The sequence below is a fragment of the Coccinella septempunctata genome, chromosome 2, assembly GCF_907165205.1.
Source record: "Coccinella septempunctata chromosome 2, icCocSept1.1, whole genome shotgun sequence".
Classification (NCBI taxonomy): domain Eukaryota; kingdom Metazoa; phylum Arthropoda; class Insecta; order Coleoptera; family Coccinellidae; genus Coccinella; species Coccinella septempunctata.
Window position 1 is genome coordinate 44,504,875 of NC_058190.1, and position 21,613 is coordinate 44,526,487.

A 21,613-nucleotide genomic window follows, 5' to 3' on the forward strand; every position below is an offset into this window, starting at 1 on the left:
CTTTTCTTTATATCTCAGAATCTAGACAGGCGAAAATCAGTGAATTTGGTACACAGGAGTTTTATGATAGGGCAAATTTTATGAGGCTACCTAGGTTTGCGTTGGATACTTTTCACTTGGCCATAAAAAGTCAAATCGTTAAGCCGTTGGGAAGCCCATTCTATTGGAAAACTTTCTTGTCTCTTTAAATTTTTTCAATGACTGGAATTTGATACTGAATGATTCAACTGATTTTCATGTTGCAAATTCATGAACCATCTGATATTTTTCAGTTGTAGGAACATAATGAAAAATTGTTTCTTATTACAGCACTTTGTTTTGAGCAGTGTGTGTTAGGTGTAGCACAGCTAAGAAATTCGATCTGCATTATCAAACAGATTGAGAAGTGCTTACACCAAAAAACTCCAACCTCTCTTGATAAAGTTCATTGCTTTGCCTTTGTCGTAGGTCAATGGAATAATTATTAAAAAAATTTCATATATTTTACGTTGTTTCAACTAATTATTTTCATAATACACTTTCGAAAGTGGTAAAAAATAGTTATTTACGTAAAAGTGATGTTTTAAGGCACGCAGTATGGTTTTCGGAAATTTAATATCTGAATGATCTCAATCCAGATTCATCGATCTGCTTAACCTAGTTTCAATAACTATATTTTCTATTTTCTATCCTCATTCATTCCAGGTGTAGTTCATCGAACTTATATCTATTGCAATGTAAATACGTTATTTAAGCCAAGGTATTTCGGATTATGCACTCGTAGAAATTGTTTAAATAGTCCACAACTGCATTTGTAGATAGCAAAGACATATCCTTTATGATCCATCTTTTATTGCGGATGTGTTTTGTGGTCTTAGCTGATATACTCGAAGTTGTGGGTTTATATTCTACATAGTTACTATTTGAGGAATCAGAAGAAAAATTCAATATATTTCTGGAATCAATTAATAGCAAATCAAAGGTGTGTCAATTTGAAAAAAATGCGAAAAGAGGTAAACTTTGGTTCATAGAGGGACGTTTTATATGGTTAGTTCAAATAAATTTCTATCAACTTGGTGCAGGGTGGCAGCCACCGTCAAAATCTTAAATGGGATGGGAGTTGAGTTGAGTTGAGTTGAGTTTCTTTACAAAAAGAGGCAATAGAATTTTCTCTTGGAAATGATCAGTTTTCATTGAATATTAAAAAAAATATATTTTTGACCACCTGTAGAGACACCTACCCCACCGATAAGAAAGCATTGCGAGAAAATAACGCCAGTTTAATCTGATTTCGATTCTGCTAAAACCTACTAAAACATCATACTAGGATGAAAATGGTACAATGAAAACATTGGTATAATTTTTTAATTTTCTTTTTTACAACACATGTATTCATAGTTTCGAACTGGCAGCTTTTCTATGAATATGTAGATCTTCCCAAAATTGCATCCTTTCTTTCAAAGGTTCTACCCTAGCCACTAATTCTTCGCCAATCTCCAGATAATTCTTTGATTCGTTCCTGAAAGCCTTCCAAACGACTGGTAACAGATGATCTCTGACTGGTGGATTTGGATCTCCACGTTTGGCAAAGTTGGTCCACAATTTACAGAACCTTCTTACCGCTTCATCCTCTGGACTGCCCGGTTCAATATCGGAATTTAGTGGTGTTTTGAAGAGGTAGAATATGTCGTCCGCATGGCAAACACCTGAAAGCAAGGGTTTTTGATTTTCGAGAAGTATAACTGCGGAAATGATTCCATATTCTAACATTTGGAGGTACAACATGTCAGTCTTTCAAAAAACAATTTATAGATTCATGATAAACTATACTTCACATTCCCGAAATAAATTGATGGAAGGTCAGAGATCCCTATCAACTGTTGAGCAGTGTACAGTGTACTTTCAACTTACCTGGAGTTTCTATTGATGCCAAAAACTTGAACATATTCAATGATGTTTCAATTGTCATTTCATACAGATACACTGGCTTCGAACTGTTCCTACAATGTCCTGAGACTGATCTATAAATATCTCTGATAAAAAAATTGTCCGACCATAACTGAAAATAGGTAGATTCACAATAACTCTAGACTAAATTACTCTGGAACTCAATACCAATACCTTATAAGAAAGATCTACATCAGCTTCGTCTGGATCTTGATCTCCGAAGTAATGTTCCATGATTTTATTAGCTACTATTTTCGATGAGGATGATCCTTTTGGAATCCCGAGGTAGTTAGGCACTGTTTTTTCGATATCTGGAATTATTTGCTTGAACGGTTTTTTCCCGCTACCGTGAACAAGCATTCCTTCTCTTGAGTTATATCCCATCATCAAAGGCACATGGTTGTAAACACCCCTCTCTAAAATCTTCATGGGGTGTTCTGAGAGGAAAGGTTCTTCTTCTTGATTAGGATCCTCTACTACATAACCGATGAATCGTTTTACACTCACGTCCCAGGGCTATAGGATTGAAATAAGCTATCACAATGTGAGAATTAATGTTTTCGTGGAGGAGGTTTAACCAATGGTCTGACTGAGCCATTTTGTTTTGAATTTGGGACTCTTGTTGCATACCTTCATTAAAATGCTAACAAAGCTTGGATTCGAAGGCGAATGCCGATGAAGTCTTAATAGTAAAAGGTAATAGTAAGGCTGAACATTAACCCAACCAAGATCACAGAAGGTTTGTTCGTAGAGTGGTTTGCAACGGTTGTGAACTGTACAGAGCAAGGGCAATTCCATTTTAGGGTAGCGAAAATCCATTTGCGCTTGCTCTGTACAGTTCACAACCGTTGTGAACCACAGTATGAACAGGCCTAGTTATTCCCTTTTCCCCAGAGAAAATAAGCCTTCTAGCCATGAAATCCATCTCGTTGAGTGGAGATATTGAAGAATTGATGTCTGGAAATAACCTTAGACAGCAAGCTACTATGGAATAAGCATGCTAGAAATACTGCTCATTTTTTCTCGAATATCCACTTTAATTTTGTAGCATTGTATCTCTTTATTGCTGCTGGATATAATTCTTTATCGAACACTTACATCTGGAAATGACTCTTGTATTGCAAACAAATCTTCGACTTTCATCGACCTCAACTTTCGCAGTACTGTCCTTTCATCGGCTCCTTCCATATTGAGAGATTTGGCGACTATTGGTGTGATGTTATCCCCTTCTGCCCAAAGATTTAAGGCACATCCACTTTGTGCAATTGCTTTGTGGAAAAGACCTGTGGAGAAACAAAAATCATTTGAATTCTAGTCAATGGGATCTCTATTCTTAAAAAAATCCAAGGCATAACCTGGCAGAACTTTCTCAATGAGAGTATCGACCTCAAAATGCTCTACCTTTGGCCATTGGCGACAATACTAGTAGATGAACTGATGCCCCACCAGCGCTTTCTCCAAATATAGTTATGTTATCTGGATCTCCATTGAAATTTCTGACGTTTCTTTTCACCCATTTCAACGCCATGACCATGTCTTTCAAACCAGCGTTTCCTGGTACGCCTAAGCTTTTGTCCTTAAAATGATAGAACCCTGAAAATTCATGAATGAATCTGAAAATAAGACACAACGAGGTTTAGATTCGATTACCTAAAAATCCTAATCTGTAGTTGATGGAAATAAGAACAACATCTTCGCGGATGAGATAATCTGGACCATAAATCATCTTGGAGTTTGAGCCGGAGGTGAAAGCACCTCCGTGGATGAACACCATGACTGGTTTCAAATCATAACTGATATTATTGTTAGTTTTTACTGGGAGCTGCAATAATTAAATGTTAAATCTGAATATCTTGGTTGAATTTTTCAGAACTAAGATGATTCATTTTTTTCTCATTTTCTTTTATTATTATTCGTTTCCAGTAGAAACAAAATCCTTTTTATTTCAAGTGCAATTTTGGCTCCAGTACTGATTCATTATTTCAATTATCAAGTGGCATAGGTTATCTTTAAGGATGTTAAATTTTAGTTTTCTAATCGGTAACTAGCTGATTAAAGAGGAATTTCCAAATTTTCAAGAATTTTTTAATACCTTTGGTGTGTACACGTTCAAATAGAGGCAATCTTCAGAACCTGATTTTTCCTTCGAGTTCAGCATATTTCTTGCGTAGCAATGGTCTGCATCTTCCTTTGCCTCTCTGATTCCTACCCATGGTTCTATTGGTTGTGGCGCCTGAAGAGAAAATCATAAATTTATCTCCACTTCTCGTTTATTTTATATCTTTTCGAGTTGTTTTTGATAGTCAAATTGGCCGCATTCGAGGTTGATTTTTCAATGCCCTATTCCAGTTCAATCAGAATATACTAACAAGCAGGATCCTGGTAGAGGTCTTTAATACTTCATTGCAAATATAATTGTCTCTGCAGAGTTAGCTTGGCAATTCCTCCTTTCAAAGGCATGAGCTACCAGCCAGGGAACTACGCTGAGGACGGACATAATGATCGATTGAACTGAAATTTTCACCAATAGCTGACGCAAATGAAACGTTAGTTTTATATTATCATGCAGCTTTATATTATTTCAGTTCCGTAAGTGGAATAGGACGAGATTCCTATGAAATTAAGTCTTCAAAATGATGTCAAACACAATTTTGTTAATGCTCTCAAAAGCAAAGTATCTCCACTTGAAAGAAATATCTTTACATCTGGCAACACAGAAATGGGAAATTTTACCAGAAGGAAGTCCAACATACAATTACATTGATTCAGTCGACCTCGAACTAGACGGTAATACTGTGCCTACCTTGAAACGTAGTTCTCCCACAGGTGGCTTGGCATACGGAATCCCTTGAAAACAGAAATATTTTTTTCCTGGGTCGGCCTCATTTTCACAGGCATAACCTTCCAAAACTCCACTTTCTACTTTCACACGAGCATCAGAACTCATAGTTGTCGCGAGGTGTGCGCTATTTCCACCAACTGACAACGTCTCACTCTTCTATCAGCAGTGATCGGGCAATGTGTTCGCTATATTGAAAATATGATACACCGATTTTTATCACGATTGTTATAATTGGACCTTCAATTTAATACATGTTTTCGTCGGATTCAACAAACCGAGTTTTTCTGTAGGAATGTTAGCCCAGTGGAAACTGCACGAGACGTTGTCACGTTTCTCGAATTTGAGTAGGTATTCGGGAACTCTACGATTGGAATGAAGGTGCAAAAAGTGTGTCGTAGATTTTCAGTTTGTTTCAATTAGGGGGCAATCAAGCTATCAGCTAATGACGGTGGTATCTTCCCATAGCGACTGCTTATCGTTGGTTCCATTAATATTGCTTCCATATTTCATGTCATAATGGAAAATGGGGACTGATTGCTTGGAAAAGTTCGTAATTCTAATTCTAAGGAAAAACAATCGAGTTTGAACAATTGGTGATCTGATGCGTGAATGCATATTGGAATAATAAAAAACGGGCCGAATGTTGATGAAAATCGGGTCACCTTCCTTACTTGGCTTACGGCCATACCACGCTGACAATGCCAGATCTCGTCCGTCTCCTTTTTATACGTGAGGTATAATAGATCTTACCTGTTACACCTCTCAATTTTTCCTCTGTAGATTTTCCATTTTTTAGTATTATTCTAATTGGTAATAATAAAAACTATTATTTTTAGTAAAATATACTTGTGCTGTGTTAAGTGTTAATTCTTTTCTCAAATTGACAGGTAAATTTGGAGTTGGAACTACATATTTCATAGCTGATTTTCTTGGGAACATATACAAGGGGAATCGGAAAGGTCGGGCAATATTTCTAGGAAGAACATAACGCTTATTGAGGGTGCTCTAACCCTTTTAATATTGGCTTAGCGATAATCGATTTTTCCTACATAACTTACCAAAGAAGTGGCAAAATGTTTTCAAATGTTGGGTACTATTGGAGGATACCAGGAAGCTATTGGTTTTATGCTTCGGATTCACTAAGGGTTGTTTCCAGGGGTTTCACAATTTTCTAAACATATTTTTTATTATCAGTTTTTTCTGATGAAACATATCGAAATATTGGAAGCTTCTTCTTGAAAAAGGTTCAAGAATATAGCATCAGCAGGGAAGATCAAAATTGGTCATGAAATGCTTCATGGTCATGAGATTATATAAAGATATGCGACCACATTTGGCATTCAAAGGAGGCTGAATTGATTAAAATAATTATCAAATGCCTAACTCCAAAAATTCGTTTCTACAACGAAAAGAAATCGAAAAGTCTATCTCTATTTCAATCGATTTGGAACGCCACATTCACTCAGAGTCGTTCCTATGGATATAAAGATCTTCCCAGAATTCCATCCTCTCCCTCAAAGGGTCTACTTTAGCAGTGAGTTCCTGACCTATTTCAAGATAATTTTTTTCGTCCTTTGTGAACGCTTTCCAAGAGGTTTGGAGGAGAGGATCTGTTGTAGGTGAATTTGGGTTGCCATATTTTGCGATGTTGGTCCACATCTTGCAGAATCTTCTTACACCTACATCTTCCGGACTGTTAGGCTCTAGTTTACCGGTCATTGAAGATTTGAATAAGTAGCCCAAGTCGTCACCATGTGCGACACCTTAAAGAAAAGAAAGATGTTATCAGAAAATCATATTATTGTAGAAGGGCATTCTAACTTGGAGAGACCTTCGAAATGTAATTCCGACTTTACGGAAATGAGGTTAGGGAAAAAGTATTCATAAAAACTCGTATCCATACCTTGTACAATAAGTTTATGTAAAATTGTACATAGCTATACTCACCTGGCACTGTTATCCCAAACATTTTCTTGCATAGATTAAGTGATGTCTCTACTGTCACTTCATAAGCATATATGGGTTTGTCACTGGTTTCAGCGTGCATTTTCAAAGATCTATAAATATCTCTGATAAACAAGTTATCCGACCATAACTGAAAGTACGACAAAATGTAATCTTGTTCATAATCTTGTTGAGTTTTCTATCAATTCTACCTCATAAGCAGCTTCAATACCGGCTTCATCCGGATCCTTGGTACCAAAGTAATAATTCATTATTTTTTGACTGACTCTCTTCGACGCAGGCGTCCCTTTTTTGAGATTGAAATATCTGGGTATGATATGTTCGATGTCAGGTGTTAGCTCTTTGAAGGACTTTTTTCCTTTCCAGTGCATAAACATGCCTTCGCTAGAAGTGTAACCCATGATAAGAGGCACTTGGTTGTAGTCACCACTCTCTAGAATCTTTATTGGATGTTGAGTTAGAAAAGCCTCTTCCTCTTGATCTAGATCTTCCACTACGTAACCCACCAAACGTTGCACACTCACATCCCAAGGCTGAAATAAAAGAGATACAGTATTAAAAAATTCCATCTTTCATAACCTTCCTAAATTTTAACCCTCAATAGTAGCAGTACGATTTCTGCCAACTTACGTCAGGAAAGGATTCTTGAAGGGAGTGAAGGTCTTCAACTTTCATTTCCCTTAATTTCTTCAGAAGCTTTTCATCATCGTTGCTGTCCAAATTGAGAGCCTCAGCAATTTTTGATGCCACGTCGTCACACTCAGCCCAAGTTTTTAATGCATTTCCACTTTGGGCTATAGCTTTGTGGAAAAGACCTGGAGAAGTTAAGCAAATAAAAGGTTCAAGATCCAAAATGAAAATATACAGAGGAAGCTATGAACTACTACAAGTCGAAACCTTGCATCAGTTCTGAACTCAATTTATTTAAGATCTGTACCAATTTCAGCGAAAAAAAAAACGCAGAACACTGCCTCAAAATGAACCGTTCCAGGAGCTCTTGTGTTTTGATAGAGCCTGGAACACTCACAGTTCGCTTATAGCTTTACCGAGAGTTGCAAAATTTTTATGTTTACCTTTGGCCATCGGTGATAGAACTAGGAGATGAACTGATACTGAACCGGCACTCTCGCCAAATATGGTGATATTTTCTGGGTCTCCATTGAAATTTCTTATGTTATTTTTCACCCACCGCAGTGCCAAGACCATGTCTTTGAAACCAGCGTTTCCTGTTACTCCCAACTTTTTGTCCTTCAAGTGGAAAAACCCTAGAGATAAATTATTTCTATGAAGAACACATCGTTTTTAAACATTATGTAGGAAAATTTGCTTGATTGTGACACAATTATTTCAGTGCTATATTTTTTGTTGGGTACTAGTCTACCTATTTCAGAGATACAAACATTCTTGTGTAAGTTGTTCTATGTCTGATGTAACGCTGACTTGTCCTATAGATTTTCGAGTCAAACTGGATCATTAAATTTATCATTATTATTATCTCAAAATATGATTGGAAAGATCGTTCATAAAAGAAAAAAATTGAAGACATGCAAAATCGTTGAAATATCACATTTTGTTCACAAACTTCACATATTTTATTTCATTGAGGAACATTGTTTTTTACCTAGAAATCCCAATCTGTAGTTGATGGCAACAATAACCACATCTTCACGGATCAGGTAATCAGGTCCATACAGTTGTTTCGTGTTTGACCCTAAGGTGAAAGCTCCCCCATGAATGAAAACCATCACAGGTTTCAGGTCATAGTGCAATCCATCGTTGTGCATTGTTGGCAGCTGAATAAATTGATACTTGACTTGAATATGATGATAAGGTGAAACTGGCTTAACATATCAAATCGAACCTCATGGTCATTTGAACCGAGGAGGTTGATGAGCAATAGATTCAAGTATTCTCAATTATATTTTTTCAAATTGAAAACCAAATCCGATATACAATAGTTTCGCAATGTTAAATTTTGCTTTATTTTATCCTTATCCATTATATTTTCGATCCTGCAGCAACTCTTCATGACAAAATCATAAAGTTTCCTGAACTCGAGTTCACCTTTAAATTGAAATAAACGCGAACTCTTTGTGAAAATCATATTCTTTGGAAATCGAATTTAATCCAAGTCGACACGAGAGAATGGGTTGCGAACACTGCAAGGACCAGCTGAACTCAGCCTCCGTTAGACCTATTGAGAGCTCGGAGCCAGTCTGCTGAATTGAAGCCATTGGTAAAAACCCCGGAAACCCCTAATATAAATGAAACAAATGGCCAAAGGAGCCTTCATCAATATATTCCTTTTCCAAATACATACCGTTGGTGTGTAAACGTTCAAATAAAGACAATCCTCAGAGCCCAACGTTTCTCCTTCTTTGAATGGATTTACTGAATAACAAGGATTTCCATCCTTTTTCACTTCTTTCACCCCCGTCCATGGTTCTACTGGTTGCGGTGCCTAGAAAAAAGAGCGATTTTTTTTTCTGGCAGTATATGGGACAGAGATGTAGAATTTTGGAAAATAATCATCGATTTTACTATTGCAAACCTTTGAACTAGACGAAATATGGTGCTTACCTTAAAACGTAGTTCACCTAAGGGTGGTTTAGCGTAGGGAATTCCTTGAAAAGAAAAATAACTCTTTCCGGGGTCAGTCTCATTTTCACAGACATACCCCTCTAAGATTCCACATTCGACATTTACCCGAGGATCAGAGCTCATATTCATCAACTGATTTTTGGCGTCTTTACACTGATCTCTACTCGACGAATAAGGTGATAATATAGGTCAGTATTCGTGAGTATGTTTTTCGAATCATAATCTGTTTCTATCTTCGTAATAATCAGATATGAATTGAAACTTAAAGAGATGTTGCCAAGTCAGTTGAATGTATGATCATATGAGTTTGCTTTTCAGTTTGTGATATCAGTTGTTATGAGCTAGCATCTATCGATAATTTTGTAACGTACCTATAAGAGATACGATATGCCAGTTGAGATTATACCCCTAAAAATGGAATTCTGGATAACCCCAGTACACATACAGGTGGTCCAACGAAAACTTGTCACTTCGATTATCCGACTTCAAAATGAAAATGTAGAAAATCGCTCTCCCTAACGGGGGTCAGCACAACTCCTTGATTTTGAATAGGGATGTGGGGTGTTGCGATAATTAATTTTGAAGATCGTATCGTGTGCTATCTGACCCTAAAATTTCGCTTCAATATATGTATCAATAGTGAAAGAGGCAATGTGGAATTTATCTCGAGAATATTATTCGTATCCGACACATTTCTAAGATATTTAGTAGTTATGTCAATTTTTTGTTAAAAAAAGTATGAGTTTTTTATTCAGAAAAGAAGGACCAAGTTTTTGATTTACTTCAGTCTATCGTGAATAGTTGAGAACGTTACAAGTGTGTCAAAACGATTGTAAATTTGTAGTAGAATTAAAATGGTGTATTCCACAAAAGAAAGGGTTAATGATTCAATTATTTTTTAGAAATAACGACTCTGCGCGAACAACACCGGCTTTATACGAACGACTTCCTGGTAAAAATGTATTCGCTGCTTACGTTTTGAAAGTGGTTGACAAATTTGACGCTACTGGTTCAGTCGGTAACAAAAAAGAGGGTGCATGAAAGAGACGAAGCGGGGGACGTGGTTATCTTAGGTCATGTAGCAATGAATCCGACCTCTAGTACTAGGAAATCGTCCGATGTATCTGGTGTTTCACGCAGAAAATCATAAGGATTTATATAAGGATAAATTCTATCCTTATAAGATACGATTGGTACTGTGCGTGAACGTTTTCAGCAAAACTTATATTACTGCATGGAAGTGAATGATGCCTATTTCCAGCATTTAATGAATAAATTACAAAAGTATGTACTCTTCCATTGTTTTGCCTGTCACTTCGTTTTGTTTCTGTCAGGGCATGGCCTACTTCAGCAAAATTGTATCAATTGTCAGAAATCTAAGAAAATTTGTATGGACTTGGCAACGTGGATACTGGAAGCCTGTTTCATCTTTGGAGTATTAAAATTAAATCAGTGGCTTAATATTGAAGGGTATAATAAAACGTCATTACATCTTCAATTTCAATCATTGTCAGTTTCTGATGTGCAGGAAGTCGCCTATTAGATCTAACTCCTTTGTTGGATTATTATTTAATACTTAATAAATATCAACCATGGAATGGAACGAAGGTTCAAAATACGAACTACTTTTTAGAAATGTTTATTCTAAAAAATTTTCATAGAAACTTAGGTTATTCAATTGTCTACATACCTAACAACGAATACATTTGAAATGTTTATAAAAATAATTATAATTGTCATATATAAGTTATGCTGATAGTAATATTCGTGATAAAAGCGTGGTTGATTATTTCTAATAGAATACTTATACTTACCTAGTATACCTAGTATTGTCTAGATAGATTCATTGTTTCATTTGAATTTTTATATTTTAATCCACTTCACGTCTCGTAAACATCGGCAGGAATTAAGTGACTGAAATCCTGAGAAATTGGTGAAATTCGTGAATCCACATAACTATGCCTCCTTCTTGGTAATTCACCCGTAATTTTTGACAGAATCTCTGACAAATAAGTTAGTAAATTCGACTAAATACAGGGCTAAATAGTAGGTACTGTAGATTCAGTTATAATACAAAAGCAAATATGGCACCCATTTCCGTATAACAGAAGGCTGCCATCTTGAAAATAATTTGAATAGACTCTTCATTATCGACCATTTTGAAAATGATGGTGAGTTGTTAAACGATTCCGTTTTGTGAATAAAAAAAATTCGATGAAAATCAGTTTACTTATTTATTATTATTATGTTTTTTCAATTTCTTTTCACAATTTCAATCCAAATCGTTTCTGTGGTTGTACAGATCTTCCCAGAACGACATCCTGTCTTTCAAGGGATTATTTTTAGCAGCAAGTTCCAGGCCAATTTCCAGGTAATTTTTTTCGTTCTTTGTAAACGTTTTCCAGTCGGTCTGCAGAAGGGGATCGGTTGTGGGTGGATTCGGATTGCCATATTTAGCGAAGTTCGTCCACAATTTACAGAATCTTCTTACACCTTTATCTTCTGGACTGTCTGGTTCCAGTTTGCCAGTCATTATTGTTTTGAATATGTAGAATAGATCGTCAGCATGTGAAACACCTAGAAGAAAAGTTTCAAAATTTATTATATCATATGCTCTCAGAGGCGGCACTGTGAGAAAGCCAGTGAGATTCTACTTTTTGTATCTTACAGTTTTAAAATTCCGAAGGAACATTTTCGAGTGATAAGGAATCTAGATTCTAGACTAGAGAGTACTTGTTGTTTTGCCTATTTGGTTGGAGTTTTTTGGGCACTCCCATACCAGTTTTAGTCAATGACATAGGAATACAATACTTTGATAGCAACTTGACTATAAGAATGGTTCACTATGCCAAAACCTGTAGTTTCTTTCCAGGTTTATGTCCACATATCTATCGATTGCTAGTATTTCTACTTGAAAAACACTCGAGTAGGAGCTTAAGGACAGTGTACACTTGGTGCTTGCCCCAAATCTAGTGCCAGCTTCTGTCGTGGTTTTTGAACCATTTGTGTAGTATTTTATGGCATTTGCTTTGAGATTTTGGGTGGTATATTCCCTTACTTCTTCTTTCCTTTTACATAGCATCGTGTTCTCCTCAATGCTTACTTTTGTGATCATAGCGCCACTGGGTATAGGCCTGTACCTCCTTCATATTATATATTTTAATGATGGCCTGATGGGCTTCCCTATGTAAGATGTAATGTATGATATCAAGTGCCCTTGTTAGGCACATTCTCATTGCTTCAGTTTTCAGATAAAAAGTGACCTTCGACCATCACTTACCTGGTGTTGTTATGCCTGCAAATTTCTTGAATATATTCAGCGATGTTTCTAAAGTCACTTCGTAGGCATATACTGGAGTTCCACTGGATTCAGCATGCGCTTTCAATGACCTATAGATATCTCTGATGAACAAATTATCTGACCACAACTGAAATCAGGTACCGATATGATTTATTTATGGACATAATAATTTCCATACCTTGTAAGCTATATCGATGTCAGCTTCATCTGGATCCTGACCATGAAAATAGTAGTCCATAATTTTATCACTGACCTTCTTTGAAGGTGGACTTCCTATTTGCAGATCAAAGTAGGTGGGTACGATAGTTTCGATGTTTGGTGTTAGTTCTTTGAACGATTTTTTTTCTTTCGCATGAACCAGCATACCTTCTCGAGAAGTAAATCCCATCATAATAGGAACAGGATTGTATTCACCCTTCTCTAGAATTTGATTTGGATGTTGGGTTAGAAAAGCCTCTTCTTGCTGATCAGGGTCTTCCACCACAAAACCCACCAATCGTCTTATGCTCACGTCCCAAGGCTTAAATTTGATAAAATCGACATGCACGTTAAATGAAGCTCAGGATAATTGGCTACTTTTAACTCACGTCAGGAAAGGATTCTTGAAGAGAGAAAAGGTCCTCAACTTTCATTTCCCTCAATTTTTTTAGGAGTTTTCTTTCATCGCCATCCTCCAAATTGAGAGCTTTGGCAATTTTTGGCGCCATATTTTCACATTCAGCCCAAGTATTTAGAGCACATCCACTTTGGACTATAGCTCTGTGGAAAAGACCTGAATGGGACAAATAAACACTGATCAGTCTGAACCTTGTTTTTTTCAATTGAATTTTTGAATTTGGTCCTAGAGAATTTTAATTATTTTCACCTTTAGTGATTGGTGATAAAACAAGCAGATGTATGGATACTGCACCCGCACTCTCGCCGAATATGGTGATATTATCTGGATCTCCATTGAAATTTTTTATGTTATTTTTCACCCACCGTAAAGCCAGGACCATATCTTTGAAACCTGCGTTTCCAGTTACTCCCAACGTTTTATCGTTCAAGTGGAAGAAACCTGGAATTTCATAATTTTTAAAAGTATTGTTAGATAGAGTTCTGTCGAAAAAGGTCAATAAATTTTTGAGTACGGCCCATGAAATGGAAAGTTTCTTGAAGGAAAAACATTTAAAACACCTCAAGTGCGACAAGGTATGATGATGATATTACGCATTTGGTCCCTTTTCGACAGATTGAAAGTTGAAAAAGTCAATTTTTTTACCTAAGAATCCTAATCTGTAGTTTATGGAGACAATAACCACATCTTCACGTATGAGGAAATCAGGTCCATACATCTGTTTTGAGTTTGATCCCGAAGTGAAAGAACCTCCATGGATATAAACCATTACAGGTCTCAGGTCATAGTTCAGTCCATCTCTTTGCTTTATTGGTAGCTGATATATGTGAGAATTAACAATTAAAAGTACTGCTAATAATGTGGAGTGGAGTCGTTTACAGGGAGAAGGGAGTAAAACTGAATAATCTTTGACTTACAGGTCCTCAAATTACCCACATTTGCAGTTTTCATGAGTTTATTGAAATGAGTAGATAGACTGAAAAAACTTTGGTAATTTTTATGTGGCTATTAACATTTTTTGGCCTTACTCTGTAACTATTGTAATTATGATGCTAATTAACTGATTCCCAAGGAATATTTCTACCGCAAAACGAAGTGAGTGATATTTTTTTGGGGTAATTATATTCTGCATATCTTTGAATGTGCAATAGTCTACACATAATTTTTTCCAAATATGAAAATTTCCAGTTTTCGTACCTTTGGCGTGTAAACGTTTAAAAAGAGACAATCCTCAGATCCGGTCATTTTTTCTGGGTTGAGCATATCTCTTGAATAACATGCATTTCCATCTTTTTTCACTTCTTTCACCCCTGTCCATGGTTCTACTGGTTGTGGTGCCTAGAAAGAACCATTAGTTCTATTGAGGTCTCATTTATTATTGGATGTATAACATCATTGTGGTTTTTATGAAATAAATTCAATATGGATTTCCGAGTACTGGAATTCTTGTACAATTTTACACATGGCTTTATAATTTTCTCAATGCTTTCTTAAAATAATGACATTTGCAGATATTATACGGTGGAACAGTTATTATTTGGACAACACAACTTTTATAGCAGTATAAGTCAGTCCATATCAGCTTTAGATAGGTAATCTTTTTCCCGCTAATTTGTCCTTTTTTATCTAATTCACATGTATATAATTTTTACAGAAGTTATTATAATTTTTACAACTTAACGAAGTCTAATCTATCATGACTAATTCCATTTTTATGTACTGATTTCCTGATTAGCCACTGTTTCTCCGCTCCCAGGTTTAATTGAAAATGAACATATTTATATTGAATACGAGAAATTGCAATGATGAAAATTTTGCTTTAGATGTGCCTTTGCCGATAAGGAAATATCCATGAGTCTGGCAACAAAGGACCGAAAAATTATTCCTCATCTCCAGGTCATAACCCTCTCCTATCGATTTTACATTATTCGGAAACCCTGAACTAGATAAAATATGTCGTTTACCTTGAACCGGAGCTCGCCTAAGGGCGGTTTAGCGTAGGGAATTCCTTGAAAACAAAAATAGCTCTTCTCGTTTTCCACCTGACTATCACAGACATACCCCTCTAAAATCCCACTTTCCACTATCACTCGAGGCTCAGAGCTCATGGTGGTACTGCTGTTTTTGCGCCTTCCACACTGATCGAAAATTGTCTGCTCAGTTGCCAGCGGAGGAAAAAATTTATGGAACTTAATGGTGTGTTCTCGACTGCGCTATTTGAATCATTATCTGTTGGTATCTAATTGCGGTGATAAATGAATAAAAAATCGAAGGAGATGTTGTCACGTTTACAGAATTTATAGCAATGCTATTTACAAATTGTTGTGGTATCTGATCAGTTTGTATTCGGTACTGGTATAAAATTGTAGTCATTAATTTTAGCTATCGATTGTTTTTCTTTAGATCGAATGATTATGTGCATAACAAATTGTAGCAATTCAAAGAGGACCCTACTTCGGCTCACTCTTTGACTAGTATAAGTAGTGAAAGCATAAAATGCTAGACTAGCTGTACTGAAATCATTACATTAAGATTAGAATGATTCTAAGAAGCTTAACTTACTTTTTACGACGAGAGCTCATCATGCATCTGCATCTTCTTAATGTGACTGCATTCTTTGGTCTTTTAGTGAGAACATGCAGCCAATATTGGGAAGTCCTTTGCAAATAAGATTGCATATCTGTATCAAGCTAGGAAATATTTTTCGTTAGATCAGATAGTTTTAATTTCTAAGGCCCACACTAGACCAGAACTTTAATACTGCCCTAATCTTTGGAGCCAGCTGAACACCCTAACTCATTGCAGCTCTTGGATTTCATATTGAAAGAGCAGGAAGATAGATTGACTGCCGAACAGCCAGAGTATTGTTGTTGAAAAATCAAAGCACTGTTTAAGACTTCTGCCTTTTCTAGCTCAACAACAGGAAACGTAGTCAGGTGACGCTCATATAAATCACCAGATTGCCTCTGGCCATCTGTTTGTTGCAGTTACGGCATTTTTATGTCATCAAAGAAGCCTGTCTGTTATAATGCAGGGCTCTAAGCTTTGCCTGGCCTGGCTTGCACCATCGACATCCTCTATTAAAGTTATACTCGTATTTACGTTCAATTTGATCATTACCATCGTGGCAATCAATTTGCACTCTATGTTTTAGAGCAAAAGTGGCCCAAACTACAATTTTTCTTAAATTGAGTTAACAGTTAAAACGGCCGAAAAATGAATCAACCATAATGCTCATGTTTTTTTTCTGTGCTGTTCTTCATATGTTGTTCCATTGCTGTACCAGCAAATCTTCTTCATTAGAGAAGGCATGTTGTTTATAAATGTAATTTATCAAATGCCCGGGGAATTATGAAAGTAAACACAACGCAGTTTGAAGCAAAACATATATTTACAACAAAACAGTCATTCTTCAATTTGTTAAAAATTGTTGCTATATAAAATTTATCTTACATTACAAATACCTTTTTCAAAAGTGATAATAATTTCTAAAAAGCTTTAGGCTTTAAGCACTGTGATTTTATAAACCTGATGCATTCTTCGAAAATTAATTCTTATTCGGATTCAAGGCACTCATTTGTGTTTATGTGATATATACAAATCATTTATTTTAAATTTCCTCAGTTTCTTCATGATTGGGGATAATTTTCTTCGTGATGCTTACTGATTAAGATCGATATTCTCGTTCATAGTTATTAATATTAATCTCATAGCCTTTTGAATGTACGACGAGGTGTGTAAACGCAGTAAAAATATGACATATAATCAATTTTACTTACAGGTGAAAATAATAAAGTTTCTAGAAAAATATTTTTCATTGGACGAAAACACGAGATGCAAAGATTTTCGTTAATCTTATCATAAGTACAAATTATTCACAAAAGTCTTGTCATATCCTTATATTCATCTGGTATCACATGGATGTGCCATAATTCGCATAATTTCCTTTATATTAGCTTCACCGAAGCTATTGTAAGATCATTTCATCCAATTGACGATGGTCTATCTATTCCAATCAGACTAGTAGCTATCCTTCCCAAAATAAAACGTTGGGTGCTATTTAATCTCATTTCTGGTGAAGGTTTACAGTACGTTGCATCCCTACAACCCTTGCGCTAATTTTTGGCATGTTCTTTGTAAATCTCGTCCCAGAATTGGTTCCTCTCGTGGAAGGGGTTCTTTTTCATCAGGAGCTCATCGCCTATGTCTAAATATAGGTGATTATCCTTCGTTGCTGGCTGCCAGGTAAGATTCAGATCGTTGCCCTCTGGTGTTGGGTTTCCAAACTTGGCAAAATTGGTCCAGAGCGTCACCATTCGTTTCACAGTCTCTGATTCCCTAGAACCCTCGACCATCTTCGGAGAGAAGAAGGTCCTGAATAGGTAACCTAGCTCGTCGGCGTGACATACTCCGGGTGTTTTGTTGTATCCCATGCCGTTAGCAATCTTGCATAGTAGATTCCTTACGCCCTCCCTGTCGAAGTTGTTGAGGAGATAGATGCATACGAAATGGATCGGCAGGGCTTTGGAAGTGGCGAATTTCCTGAAGTAGTTGAATTCGCCCTCAAAGGAGAACACGTAGAAGTAGGTTGGCTGAGGGTTGGTTTCTAGGTTGAGAGTCAGCGAACGATGAATGCCATGTATGAAATGGTGATCGGATTTAAGCTGAAAAATTAAGTAGATATATAAATATTGGGTGAAGTGGATATTTAGATGAGTGATCACTGATCAGATGTGACGTACTCTATGAAGATCTGAGTCAAACACCAGAATCATGTGACCTGAATCAATAAGAAGTTTCCCTGCATCATCATTCAAAAGCAAGACCTGGCTACTTACTTCATACAATGCCAGAATCTTCTGATCCGAAGAAAGTTCATCCATCTTATAAAACTTCTTGATCTTCTCCGACACCTTTGACAATTCCTCTGATTTGGCAGGTATTCCCAACTCCTGCGGTATATCGTTGTCGAAATTTGGGACACTCTTGAGGTTCCTCAACTTCTTGGCCAACTCGTACAATAGACCCTCGTTGGTGTTGGCCCCCATCAGAATCGGTACTTTGTGGTAGTTACCTTCCTTTAGGAGTTTCAATGGGTCTTCTGTCAGGAAAGCTTCTGGTGACGGTTTTTCCACGACTGGTCCGAAGGCCCTTTTCACAGGAATGAAAAGCTGTAACAAAGACCATGACATATAGTTTTTTTTATTGTTTTGAGCATATCCTTACTTTTGTTGATTTTTTTGAATTTTTAAACTTATCTAATCTTTCATCTATACTATACTATCCATTATTATGTGATTCATTCATTAGATATGGAAAATTAAAGTGAGGACACGTTTTTTCCTGAATTATATAGTATACAGTATATATCTCACATCAAAGAAATAATCCATCAATTTGTAATATTTTCTGAATCATCGTCAACTTACTTCTGGATATTTCATCTCAGCTGTCACCAGCTTCTTGGGACATATTTTCATCAGCTGTTCCAGGACTTGCTTCTCGTCCGTATCCTTGATTCCCAAATACTTCGCAATGATGGCCACTCCTTTTTGTCCAAGAGCCCAAGGGTTCAAGGTGCAGCCACTCTGCATTATTGCTTTGTGGAACAAGCCTGAAATTCAATAATTGTCACAATCTCGTGGGAAAGTTCCAGTGGCAAATTTTCATAATTGATGGGAATTTGAGATCACGAATAGCAATCATATGGGACATGGTACAAAGCCATGATTTGTTGCAGGAAAATTTTGTGGGTGTGTAAAAGATTCGAGAAAATATTTGTTACCTTTTGTGGTTGGAGATAGCAGCAGATAATGAACAGAAGCAGCTCCTGCGCTCTCCCCATAAATAGTCACGTTGTTTGGATCTCCACCGAAATTTTTTATATTGTCCCTGACCCATTTCAGCGCTTGCACCTGATCCTTCAATCCTGCATTTCCGGGAATACCCAGACTTTCGTCCTCTAAGCTGAGAAATCCTGAGGACATAATTTAGACAATTAGCCTCAATAAAAATTGGTGTTTTGGTTAATAAAGTATGTGATGCAAATTTCTCAGAGAAGAAAATCTTTCAAATCTCGTTTACAACTGAAGATTTTAGAGGAAATGCGCACAAACACAGGCAGTTTTGTTTTTCAATTACAAATATTTGATTATCGATTGAAAAATTAAGTAGCAAGTAGATCAGTTTCTAGCTTAAATACCGTCATTAGTACCCCATAACTTAAGTCGATGACGACAAACAAATTCTACAGGGTGAGCCATTGACTCGTACAAATATTTCAACAGTAGATTCTCGAGGTTAGAAGAAACACTTTTTTCCTTTACCATTTTTTCCGAATCAGGTCGGTTCAAAAGATACAGGCTGTTGAAAAACCATAAAAAAATGTTATTTTTAGTTATTTATCTCACAAACGGTTTAATCGAATGAGATGAATTTCGGAATATAGTTTATCATTTATTTGATGAATCGTTTTCGAGCACAAGATATCATCCAGGCACCATAACGTACCATAAAAATACCAAAAATTCAAAGAACCCAACCATGCTCCGTAGTATCTGTGAAATTTGAATAATTGGATACTTTGGCTGAATACAACTCTGTTTAAAAGATCCACAGATGTGTAGTGTCACAGATTTAACTAGTTATGCTGAAGGTAGTTTTGTTTTTCCAGGGGTGACACAGCTCATTAGGAAAACTCAAAATGGCTATATCTTTTTATCAGGGCCGAATCGGAAAAAATGGCATAGAAAAAAGTGTTTCTACTTTTAAAATATTTGTACGTATCGAAGACTCACCCTGTATAGATATTATCAAGTGTGCCAGATTTTGGTAACCTTAAGGTGACTTCGACTAGATATAGCCAGCCAGTCATTCTGAAGGTAATTTTGTTTTTACAGGGGTGGCACAGCTCCTTATGAAAACTTAATAACAGATAAAAAGATATATATCTTTTTATCTGTACAGGGTGGGCAAAATTGGTGATACCTGAATTACAACTTTTAGATAGAGGAAAATGCATGGCACATTACGTTCGTCTTTTTTTCGAGAAACTAATAATGCCATCAACTGCATTCCTCTTCAGTAGTTTAAACTACTGTTTTTCTAAGAAAAAACACAACTTTATGTTATAGCTCAGCAAATAAACCTGCAGGAAAAAATCATAGTACGCCACTGGATTGCTATCAAAAAAGTGTCTGTATTGTGTCTTCATTTCAACATCCTAGCACAAACAGAAACGGAAATAATGACCAAAGTTCAAATCGCCCAAATTTAAATTTTTGCCTATAACTCAAAAACAAAAGAAAACAGAGGAATGCAGTTGATGGCATTATTAGTTTCTCGAAAAAAGACGACATGAATGGTACATCCATTTTTCTCTATCTCGTTGGGTTAAAAAGTTGTAGTTCAGGTATCACCAATTTTGCCCACCCTGTACCGAATCGGAAAATAATGGTATGGGAAAAATTGTTTCTTAGGAATCCATCAGGAATCCTCAGGAATCTACCGTTAAAATATTTGTACGAGTCAAAGACTCACCTTAAAATTCTAGGAAAGCCTGGCCAGCGTTAAGGGTAGGTTTGTATGTTCAGTTTGCAAAAGCAACATACATTTAATGTGAAATATGCGCTCGTTATTTTAATCTCGATAAGGGCAATATTATAACCAATATCGTTAGTCATGGTTATTAAAAAAAAAAATGAAACATTTCACGAGGCTCAATCCCGAAATTTAACAACCGGAAACTAATGTGGGCTAGGTATGAGTCACAATTTTCATGGCCTCGTCCCAGCAAGAATTAAAAATCATATCGATTTCGGCCAATTTCCAATTATCCGCGCTATCGCATCGAATTTTATATCATAACATAAATTTTCGAAATGGCAAATCAAAATTACTTGGCTGATTGATATGCAATCCATTATTTTGTCTGGGTATGCATTTGTCGATAAAGCGGCACGAGATTGATGCAATCCGGTAGGAGTATTATCATCGTGCACGGGTCTAGAAAAATGCGACACGAGATGAGGGAATTCGTCAGGTAAAACCCATTTCAACTGGTCGACGGTTTTGGCTTTCCGCTTTCCGGTTCGTCAACTCGAAAAAGTGATGGGTTTTCAGAACCTTGGCTTGGTATTTTACGAAACAATGTACAGGAAGGTGATTTTTAGACAATACCGAATAGTGGGATTGATGGAGAAAAAATTTGAATTAATTCATCGTAATAACTCGCGGAAAATATATTGGATAGTTTCGTCAGAAAAATGGAAAACTAATCAACGTGATTAGTGTAAGGAAGGTGAAAGAGACTTCAGAATCAAATAATTCGGTGCTATGAATATGAGTTATACCATACTCCATT

General features: G+C 36.4%; 3 protein-coding genes across 3 annotated transcripts in view; all 3 read right to left on the reverse strand.

The window, feature by feature from the left end:
- Nucleotides 1-1,330: 1,330 nt before the first annotated feature.
- On the reverse strand, nucleotides 1,331-9,533 carry LOC123307171. Its single transcript, XM_044889388.1, has 16 exons — nucleotides 9,314-9,533; nucleotides 9,054-9,194; nucleotides 8,355-8,526; nucleotides 7,807-7,998; nucleotides 7,364-7,548; nucleotides 6,925-7,266; nucleotides 6,716-6,863; nucleotides 6,296-6,531; nucleotides 4,730-4,924; nucleotides 4,019-4,159; nucleotides 3,577-3,748; nucleotides 3,328-3,519; nucleotides 3,025-3,209; nucleotides 2,101-2,442; nucleotides 1,891-2,038; nucleotides 1,331-1,685 (listed from the first exon to the last, which is right to left on the reverse strand). Exons 1-16 carry the CDS (start codon nucleotides 9,461-9,463, stop codon nucleotides 1,372-1,374), a joined length of 3,255 nt encoding a protein of 1,084 aa, XP_044745323.1. The 5' UTR covers nucleotides 9,464-9,533; the 3' UTR covers nucleotides 1,331-1,371.
- On the reverse strand, nucleotides 6,065-6,543 carry LOC123308256 (cholinesterase-like). The gene has a single exon (XM_044890844.1). It carries the CDS (start codon nucleotides 6,485-6,487, stop codon nucleotides 6,227-6,229), a length of 261 nt encoding a protein of 86 aa, XP_044746779.1. The 5' UTR covers nucleotides 6,488-6,543; the 3' UTR covers nucleotides 6,065-6,226.
- Nucleotides 9,534-11,555: 2,022 nt separating the features above from the next.
- LOC123307172 overlaps nucleotides 11,556-21,613 on the reverse strand; it is a 31,471-nt gene continuing 21,413 nt past the window's right edge. The window contains exons 5-17 of the mRNA XM_044889389.1: nucleotides 19,037-19,228; nucleotides 18,681-18,865; nucleotides 18,090-18,422; nucleotides 17,368-17,915; nucleotides 15,716-15,764; nucleotides 15,216-15,464; nucleotides 14,449-14,589; nucleotides 13,897-14,068; nucleotides 13,501-13,692; nucleotides 13,223-13,407; nucleotides 12,814-13,155; nucleotides 12,615-12,762; nucleotides 11,556-11,911 (exon numbers count right to left, since the gene is read on the reverse strand). Coding sequence (XP_044745324.1) covers nucleotides 11,607-11,911; nucleotides 12,615-12,762; nucleotides 12,814-13,155; nucleotides 13,223-13,407; nucleotides 13,501-13,692; nucleotides 13,897-14,068; nucleotides 14,449-14,589; nucleotides 15,216-15,464; nucleotides 15,716-15,764; nucleotides 17,368-17,915; nucleotides 18,090-18,422; nucleotides 18,681-18,865; nucleotides 19,037-19,228 — 3,041 coding nt within the window. The 3' untranslated portion in view covers nucleotides 11,556-11,606. The remainder of the gene's footprint in view (nucleotides 11,912-12,614; nucleotides 12,763-12,813; nucleotides 13,156-13,222; nucleotides 13,408-13,500; nucleotides 13,693-13,896; nucleotides 14,069-14,448; nucleotides 14,590-15,215; nucleotides 15,465-15,715; nucleotides 15,765-17,367; nucleotides 17,916-18,089; nucleotides 18,423-18,680; nucleotides 18,866-19,036; nucleotides 19,229-21,613) is intronic.